Source organism: Loxodonta africana, chromosome 3, assembly GCF_030014295.1.
Source record: "Loxodonta africana isolate mLoxAfr1 chromosome 3, mLoxAfr1.hap2, whole genome shotgun sequence".
NCBI classification, from domain to species: domain Eukaryota; kingdom Metazoa; phylum Chordata; class Mammalia; order Proboscidea; family Elephantidae; genus Loxodonta; species Loxodonta africana.
Window position 1 is genome coordinate 35,912,716 of NC_087344.1, and position 9,336 is coordinate 35,922,051.

Sequence of the window (9,336 nt, forward strand, 5' to 3'; positions counted from 1 at the left end):
CGGGAAAATGTTTTCCACAGCAGCTGCTCCCGCTGAGGGTCTGTGGGTACTGCTTCCCCGCTGCTTGTCACCCCAGCCCCCCACGCCCCCGCAGTGGACACAGCTCTGGGCTGCCCCTAGGTGAGCGTTCTGCTCACTGTGGGATGGGGCAAGAACATGTACGGCCTGTGCGTGTTTCTTCCAGATGTCTCCTTCAGGTAGCCTTTCCAGCTGGGACGGGGCTGGGAACACAAAGCCATCCTCCTTGAATCTCCGAGGGCAGAACTTGGGCAAAAGTTCTTCCCTCCTGCCCTGTTCTCCCTCTGCCCACCTACCGGCCCAGGACTGCTGTGCTCAGCGAGGGCCTAGCAGGTGTCTTGTGGGGATGGGTGGGGCCACGCTCCTGCCTGCAGCCCTTCAGGGTGTTGCAGCATAGCGAAGCCATCTGCTGTCAATTGGAGGGAGGGACATGGGGCAGAGCCTTCTGCATGTCCCCCAGCCATGGGCACGGTGGGGGTGTGCCTGTGGTATCAGGCAAAGGCCAGGAGAGCCCCGAGGTGCTAAACCACACTGTAACATGAGCCTCTGGACCCTCACTGACAGAGGCCACGGTTCATGGCAGAGGTGGTGTGTTTGGGGGACCTGGCAGCCTCTGGGGCCCTGGATCCAGGTGCAGGGCCTGGACCCACAGGTGGGTGGAAAGCACCTCCTACATGAGGACCCAGGTTGTCCTCTGCTATCTCTGCCACAGCGGCTGCCTGTCTTGGGAGGGTGGGGAGGAGGGGGGTGGTGCCTGGCAGGGCCGGGCAGAGCCAGGCTGGAGGGGGCCCATCTGAGTCCATGAAATTTTGCTTCATCCCTGAGGACTCGTAATCGAGAGTCTGAGTAACAGGGTGTTTGAGGCGGAGAAGGTGCTCCGAGGTACCTCAGAACTGCTCTTCCTGAGAACTTGGTGGCGGTGGGAGCAGGGGGCATCAGCCAGCACTTCCAGCTCGTCCTCCATGCTGGGGGTTTCTGGGCTCTGTCTGCACCTCTTGTTGGGCCTCTGAGGGCTCAGAGCCACCCCTGCCCTCTGCTTCTTGGCCTGGCACCCACCCCCTCCTGCAGCCACCAGTGCACTCTGGGAAGGGTAGTGTCCAGTGAAGGGCCACCCCTTGCTGACGTGGTGGGCCAGCCCAGGTGGGGTCTTCACAGGGTCTACCTCCCTGGGGTCTCCTTCATGGGGGGTCATTGTGCTTGGTGACCAAGGGGCTTGTCAGGGGCCTCCCCTTCAGCCCATCCTGAAGTAGTGCAGGGCTGGTGCTCGATCGTCCTCTACCACCCTTCTTGGTCCTGAATCTGTACCTGGAAGGCGCCTCTGTTTGGCCATTAATGAAAAGGCCCTCAGGACATTGCTGGGCATGGCCCCCATCCCCAGGGGAAGCCACAAATGAGCAACGAGTTACTGTGAAGGAAATGGTCCAGGAGGAGAAGCCCCTGGTTTTCCAAGGTGAGGCCAGCCAGGCTGTCCCGAAAGCCACCCGCTGCCAGGGTCTTTGTCCACCTGAGGCCTGGACGCCCAGGACATGCCAGGCTTCCACAAATCGTTGTAGAATTCATGAGTGAAAGACACGTGTCGTGAGTCTCAGGAGTCTGGGTTTTGAAGTGATGCATTTTTTTTAACGTGATTCCTATTTCCTGCCCGCCTCAGTCCCCTCGTCCTGCTGTACCACAAACACCACGAGTGCTTTTCAAACTTTCAAACAAATTGATTTTCTCACAGTTCTGGAGGCTAGAAGTCCAAATCAGGGTCTCGGCCATGTCACTTCCTTCCTTGTTGGTAGCCCTGGGGGTTCCTTGTTTCTTTGGTGATCCTCACATAGTGTTTGTCTTCCCCCGTGTGTCTGCTTCTCACCTTCTCTTTTATAACTCAGAAGTGATTAGGTTTAGGATCCACCCTACACTGGTATGACCTCAACTGATTGACTATATTACATTAGATTGCGTTATGGAAGGTGATTATGGATGTAATGCTGGAAACGTGTACTCACATAAGCCAGGAAATTTGGAAGACAGCTACCTGGCCAACTGACTTGAAGAGATCCATATTTGTGCCCATTCCAAAGAAAGGTGATCCAAGTGAACGCAGGAATTATCAAACAATATCATTAATATCACACACAAGTAAAACATGCGAGATAATTCAAAAACGGGTGCAGCAGTACATCAACAGGGAACAATCAGAAATTCAAGCCAGATTCAGAAGAGGATGTGGAACCAGGGATATCATTGCTTATGTTAGATGGATCTTAGCTGAAAGTATAGAATACCAGAAAGATGTTTACTTGTGTTTTATTGTCTACACAAAGGCATTCAACTGTGTGGCTCATAACAAATTATGGATAACATTTCGAAGAATGGGAATTCTGGAACACTTAATTGTGCTTATGTGGAACCCGTACATAAACCAAGAAGCAGTTGTTCGAACAGAACAAGGGGATATTGTGTGGTTTAAAATCAGGAAAGGGGTGCATCAGGGTTGTATCATTTCACTATACTTATTCAGTCTTTATGCTGAGCAAATAACCCAAGAAGCTAGACTATATGAAGAACGCAGCATCATGACTGGAGGAAGACTCATAAACAACCTTAGATATGCAGGTGACACAATGGTGCTTGCTAAAAGTGAAAACGTCTTGAAGCACTTACTGATGAAGATCAAAGACTACAGCCTTCAATATGGATTACCCCTCAACATAAAGCAAAAATCCTCACGACTGGACCAATAAGCAACATCGTGATAAATGGAAAAAACACTGAAATTGTCAAGGACTTCATTTTACTTAGATTCACAATCAGCACCCAGGAATCAGCAGTCAAGAAATCAAACAACGTATTGCATTGGGCAAATCCGTTGCAAAAGACTTCTTTAAAGTGTTAAAAAGCAAAGATGTCACTTTTAGGACTAAGGTGTGCCTGACCCAAGCCGTGGTATTTTCAGTGACCTCGTATGGATGCAAAAGCTGTATAGTGAATAAGGAAGACTGAGGAAGAGCTGATGCATTTGAATTATGGTGTTGGTGAAGAATACTGAATATACCATGGACTGCCAGAAGAACGAACAAATCTGTCTGGGAAGAAGTACAGCCAGAATGCTCCTTAGAAACAAGGATGGTGAGACTTCATCTCACATACTTTGGACATGTTGTCAGTATGGACCAGTCCTTGGAGAAGGACATCATGCTAGGTAGAGGTCAGCGACTGCAATAGTGGGCTCAAACATAGCAACAATTGTGAGGATGGCACAGGACTGGGCAGTGTTTCTGTTGTACATAGGGTCACTATGAGTCAGAAGTGACTTGATGGCACCTAACAACAGCAACAACACAGAAGGTGATTATATATTACATTGCATTGCATTATGGAAGGTAGTCTGCTCTACCTGAGGCCAGGTGATCTAATCCCATGTAACTACTTCATAGCAGCAACTAGACTAGGGTTAGGCCAAACCACAGGGAACCACAGTCTAGCCACATTGACATAGAATTAACCATCACACCACCACCGTATGAGCTGGGTGAGGTGGGTTGTCTAGTCACCACCTGTTATGTGTTGAAATGTGTCCCCCCAAAATGTGTGTCAACCAGTGTTGTGTGATTGTCCACCATTTTGTCATCTGATGGGATTTTCGTATGTTTTGTAAATCCTACCTCTATGATGTTAATGAGGCAAGATTCGAGATAGTTACATTAATGAGGCAGGACTCAATCTACAATATTAGGTTGAATCTCGAGTCAATCTCTTTTGAGATATAAAAGAAATAAGTGAGCAAAGAGACAGAGGGCCCTCCTACCACCAAGAATGAAGAACTAGGAGGGGAGCAGGTCCTTTGGACCTGGGGTCCCTGTGCTGAGAAGCTCCTAGATTGATGACAAGGACTTGCCCCAGAGCCAACACAAAGAAAAAGCCTTACCCTTGAGCCAGCACCCTGAACTCGGACTTATAGCCTCCTAAACTGTGAGAGAAAAAACTTCTCTTTGTTAAAGCCATCCACTTGTGGTATTTCCATTATAGCAGCACTATGTAACTAAGACACCACCTGTCATCAAACTAGCAAGTCCAAGTTGTTGGCAGGTTCTGCATTGACTGACCCCCTTACAGATTAAACATACGTGTAGTAGGAAACTGTTTTCCTCCAGGAGACCTCCTTGACGCAAGCTGCAGTGTGACCGTGCCTCAGACAAAACCAAGCCAGTTTGGGTAGATCCCAGTGTGCAGTTCAACAGGACAGCTCAGTGCTCTGAGCACAAAGGCTCCAGGGAGAAAATGCTTTGTGTCGTGGACCTCTGGAATGTTCTCAGTTAACCCAGTGGAGGAGGCATACACATTCTAAGAAGTTCAGTACAGGACTTTGTAAGGGTTGGGGACCCTCCCCCCTAGTAGGCACCCTCAGGCTGGGTCCTCACTCATCAGTCCTCCACATTCTGGAGTTAGCACTGCTGCTAGATGTCTGGAGAGCCAAACCAGTTCTTCTCCAGCCCAGGGAGATTTTAGAAGTGGCACTGTTACCTTCCCCAAGGCTGCCTGCATCCCTGCCTCTTCCTGGGTCCCTTATTGCTGCAAGTCCTGTTAGAATAGTCCAGATCAATAGGGAAGGATATCAGGGCAACCCCCAGGTGGACGGTGGGAAATTCCTTGGCCAAGTGAATCTGGAGGATGGATTGGGAGGGCCGGGGGTTGGGTGAGGAGGGAGGCAGGAGACCCCAGGTCAGAACTGAGCATGTATGGTTTTGTTTTCCTGAAGCACATTTGATCTTGACGTTCCCTTGAGACTTCCATGTAGACACAGTAGGCAGCAACCATGTGAACAGGAGTCAGTATAGGACAGCAGGCCAGGGCACAGATCCTGTAGCCAGACAGCCAGGCTAAGTCCCAGTTCTGCCACTGATGAACTGTGTGGCCATGGGCAAACTCCTTGACCTCTCTGCGCCTTGGGATTCCTTGTCTGTAAAATGGGGATGGTGATGATGGTAATGATGGGAGTGGTGGTGATAATGTCAGTGGTGGCGGTGACAATGTTATTGGTGGTGATGCCGATGGTGATGATGGCCGTGGTGACGAAGGTGATGGTGGTGATGATGGCAGTGATGTGATGGTATCGATGGTAATGGTGATGGTGGTGTACTGGTGATATTAACGGAGGTTACAGTAGTGGTGGTGGTAGTGATAGTGATATGATGGAAACCACCTCAAAGTTGTCGTGAGGAATGAATTAGATAGTATAGGTAAAACCCTGAGACCAGCCCTCAGTAAGTGTTCACTGCAGGCGTCATCATCATGGTGAGCACGTTTGGAGAAATGAGATGTAAATGTGGAGTCCTGGCTTCCCAGGCATGAGTGAGACCAACCAGAGATGGTTCAGAGTGAGAGAGATGCGGACTGGGGACCAGGGTGGCTCTGGAGGACCAGCTGGGCAGAGGAGGGGGAACTCAGGCGCATGGGGAGGTCCTAGAGCTAGGGGAGGGGGCAGTCCCAAGGTGGACAGCAGCAAGTGGATGAAAACCCTGCTCGGGCTCCAACAGACCTTCGTCACCCACACGGCACCAATCTGGACCTGGGCAGTCTTGAGGTGTCAATCAGCTGCTCCAGCCCAACTCTTTCCCCACCTTTGCTCAGCCATGCTTGGCAAGTTGCCCATCATCTGGGGGCTCCTCTGGCCCCAAGATGGAGCCACACTCCTGGCAGACAAGGGCTTGAAAGGACTGCTTCTTCCCCATTTATTAGTGAGAATGCCTTTTCCAGAAGCCCCCCGGACTTGGCCTCGTGGCTTTCAGCTTGAATTATCCCCCACAGGGGGACATGGCTGTGCTGGACCATCACTGGCAGGGGAATGAGGCTACCGCAGACTGTGTAGCATTATCCCTGGTCACCCTCTGGGGCAGGGTCAGGTGCCCCAGCCTTCCTGAAGGACATACTGCCCGGAAGCAGAAAACACCGTCAGGTTCTGTGGGCTTGGAGAGGTGGGGTGGATGTTGGGTCACTGCCAGCAGTGTCCACCCTGAGCCTGGAGCAAATCAGGAGGATGGTGGATATTACCGTTCCCTTCACCAAATCCATGAGCAGAATACTTCCCAGTTTTCCAGTCCTAATTGAGTTTGTGCTGTTAGGATTGGTATCTAGACTCCAAGTCCCAAAATAGGGAGAAGGGGATTGTCCGCTCAGGCAGGCTGGTGTCTCATTTTTGTTGTGGCTGGTGCTCTCCTGTCTGGCAGGTTGTCCCCTTGTGGCATCAGACCAGCTCTGCTGTCATGGGTGTGGCTGCAGCCCCAAGAGTCCCCCCAGGAGCAGGCAGTCTCACCTACACCCTACATACCTGGAGGGGACCCTACCCACTTGGGATACCAGGGTTATCTGTGGCATGAGTTAAGCAGCTCTGAGTGGGAAGGTGGGGCTGAGGTTTGCTCCTTGCCTGTATGCCTCCCTCCCAGCCTCACATGGTCTGATGTGGGAGGGATGTCCCTGCTGGCACCTGGATCGCAGCTCCCCACCGCAGGGACTGGTATTCCACGAACTGCTACATCGCAGTTCTTGGGAGAATCATGGGTCTTTGCTGTTCCCTAACGCGTCATCCATGGGTGGAGTGGGCACGTGATTCTCCCCCACGGCACCGTTTCAGCCCTGGAAGCATGTCCACAACCAGGGTCTCAAGCAGCCCCCTCTCCTGTGCAGCATGCATTAACTGCCAAGGAGCACCAGGGTCGGAAACTTGGTATCTAAAGAGTCAAGAACTGGTTCCCTGACAGCTTGGAAGGGGAGCGGGTCGTACAGATGGGGGGATCATCTGGCTGCCTGCAAGTGCCAGCACGTGGGTGGGTGAGGGCGAGGTTGTCCTACCCAGGAACTTAATGACAAAGGTTTCTAGGATGTAAGAAGGAAAGAGAAAAAATCCAACCAACCATGGCCAATTCTGGTGAGGTGGCCGCTGAGGGTGGCTGAGGCCCGAGGTCAGGGAGGTGCCGCAGGGGCAGTCAGGGTCCTCTTCTCCAGCCAGCCTTTTGGCTTATTTTCAGCTCAAGCAGAATTTTTTTGACTTTGGATAGTTTCACCTCGATTTTGTGATTTAAGATAAAATGCATGTTGTCATTCAAGTACTAAGCGTATTTAATCATTGAGTGTCTTCCTATTTCATTTTGAGGTTTGCATGCACACAAAGACTAAATCCAGATTACAGCCCTGATCAGACATTTTTCATGTTGTTTTTCCAAGCTGGAGAAGAAGCAGGCCCTCCCTCCGTTCCAGCCACAGATCACGGATGACTATGGCCTCGACAACTTCGACACGCAGTTCACCAGCGAGCCAGTGCAGCTCACCCCGGACGACGAGTAAGTCCTGCTGGAAGGGCCCAGGAGGGCCAGGGCTCCCCCTGCTGAGCTGACAGGCAGGGCGACAGTGACCCCAAGGTGGTGGCCCCCGGGCATCCGGTGTGTCACTCTTGGCCGAAGTCCGTATCTTTTAATTTCCTACTTTGGATGGCACAACTGTCAGTCGCTTGGCTGGTAACCAAAAGGTCAGCAGTTTGAACCCACCAGCAGCTCCGAGGGAGAAAAGACGTGGCAGTCTGCTCTCTCAACTATTATAGCCAAGGAAATCCTATGAGGCAGTTCTACTCTGTCCTATAAACCCGTTGCCCCCAAGTTGATTCCGACTCATAGCAACCCTACAGGACAGAATAGAACGCCCTGTAGGGTTTCCATGGAGCTGCTGGTAGATTCGAACTGCCGACCTTTTGGTTAGTAGGCGAGCTCTTAACCACCGTGCCACCAGGGCTTCACTCTGTCATAAAGGGTCACTCAAAGTCTAAACTGATTCTGTAGCACCCGACAGCAACTGTGGGTTGGGCATGAGGGATCTTGTACGAGGGGCAGAAGCTCAGGGAAGCGCTGATTTCTCTTTCTCTCCTTTGCCCAAAGGGACGTCATCAAGAGGATCGACCAGTCCGAGTTTGAAGGCTTCGAGTACATCAACCCCTTACTGCTCTCCACTGAGGAGTCCGTGTGAGGGGGCGGCGGCCCTGCCGGGGACATACTGTGTGAATGACCCTTGAACTTTATCCTTAACTACAGCATATGCATGCCGGGCTGGGCGCAAGGCTTGGAGTGCGGCCAGGGAGGGACACGCACCGCCAGGGCCGCGGAGAGAGGCGTCTGTGGGCGCCTGCCTCTGAGAGAACACTCTTGGCACCTGGGCCTGACAGGCTGGCTCTGTGCGGACAGAATCTGCTTCTTGTGCCTGTGTGACACAGTGGAGCTGCCGTTCCTGTGTGCAGGGGGAGGCTGCCCTGCGATTCTGAAGGTGCACACTTTCTAGAAACAGAACTCGGTGCGCCGACGGCTCTTCCAGGAGGGCGAGCGTGTAATGTCCCGGGGAATAAAGTGTACCTATGATGTCCAAGTTTCCTTCCGATGCCTTTTTTCCCCAGTGGCACGTGCAGGGCGCCCCGACGCTACCCCCCACACACAGAGGAGCTGTGCTCGGCGCACAATCAGATAAGAGGTGGGGGGACAGGAGTCTAAGTGCCTAAAGGGACACCCCGCGATGGAGAATTTGTACAAACTCGGAACATTTTCTAAGTCCCGGTAAGTTCCCGTTGTTAATATTTAACAAGTATTTTCGTACGGCGCATGTCACTCACCTGAAGTTACCCTTCACCAGATGGGCACCAATGGCCTCAGCTGGCACACTGGACTGTGACGGTAAAATTGGATCCTAGAGATTTTAAACACGTGGCTTACCAAAGCACCCGTAGACCAAAAAGAAAATCGAAAACTAAATCTGCACAAAATACATTTCTGAAAACACGGAACAGTGTCTACGTGATGTCTTGTGTTATGCGTGAGAACTGTGGGGGATATTTTTATCAGGGGTAATACAGTATTCAGAATTAGAAGGTTTGAAAGGATGTCTGTATGATGGGCCCTAGGAGTCCCTGGGTGGCACAAATGGTGAACCCACTCAGCTACTGAGAGGTTGAGGTTCACGTCCACCCAGGGGCACCTCAGAAGAAAGGCCTGGCGATCTACTTCCCAAAAATCAGCCATTGGCAACCCCACGGAGAGAAGTTCTACCCTTGACACACATGGGGTCACCGTGAGTCAAAGTCAGTTCAGTGGCACCTGGGTATTTGGGGCCCCAGCTTAAGGTCAGACAGTTAAGTCTAGACACTCACAGATACCCCATTTTCCTAGCAGAGCTCACCACCTGCTTCTATGACCTGCCGAGGTCATGGGTCACTCAGCCGCCTTCTTCCATGAGGGGCAGCTTGCAAAGGCAAACCATGGGGGTCTCTAAAAAAGGAGGTCTCTGTGTTTGGATTTATTA

General features: G+C 51.6%; 1 protein-coding gene across 7 annotated transcripts in view; it reads left to right on the forward strand.

Annotated features, from left to right (window-relative positions):
- The window catches only part of PRKCZ (protein kinase C zeta), a 145,517-nt gene extending 137,044 nt beyond the window's left edge, over positions 1-8,473 (forward strand). For 2 of the 7 annotated variants that reach the window (XM_064281112.1, XM_064281115.1), the window contains exons 16-17: positions 7,225-7,340; positions 7,929-8,473. In XM_064281112.1, the coding sequence (XP_064137182.1) occupies positions 7,225-7,340; positions 7,929-8,016 (204 nt within the window). In that variant the 3' untranslated portion in view covers positions 8,017-8,473. The remainder of the gene's footprint in view (positions 1-7,224; positions 7,341-7,928) is intronic. The other 5 variants (XM_064281116.1, XM_064281117.1, XM_064281111.1 and 2 more) reach the window with 4 other exon arrangements.
- The last annotated feature ends 863 nt before the right edge of the window (positions 8,474-9,336 follow it).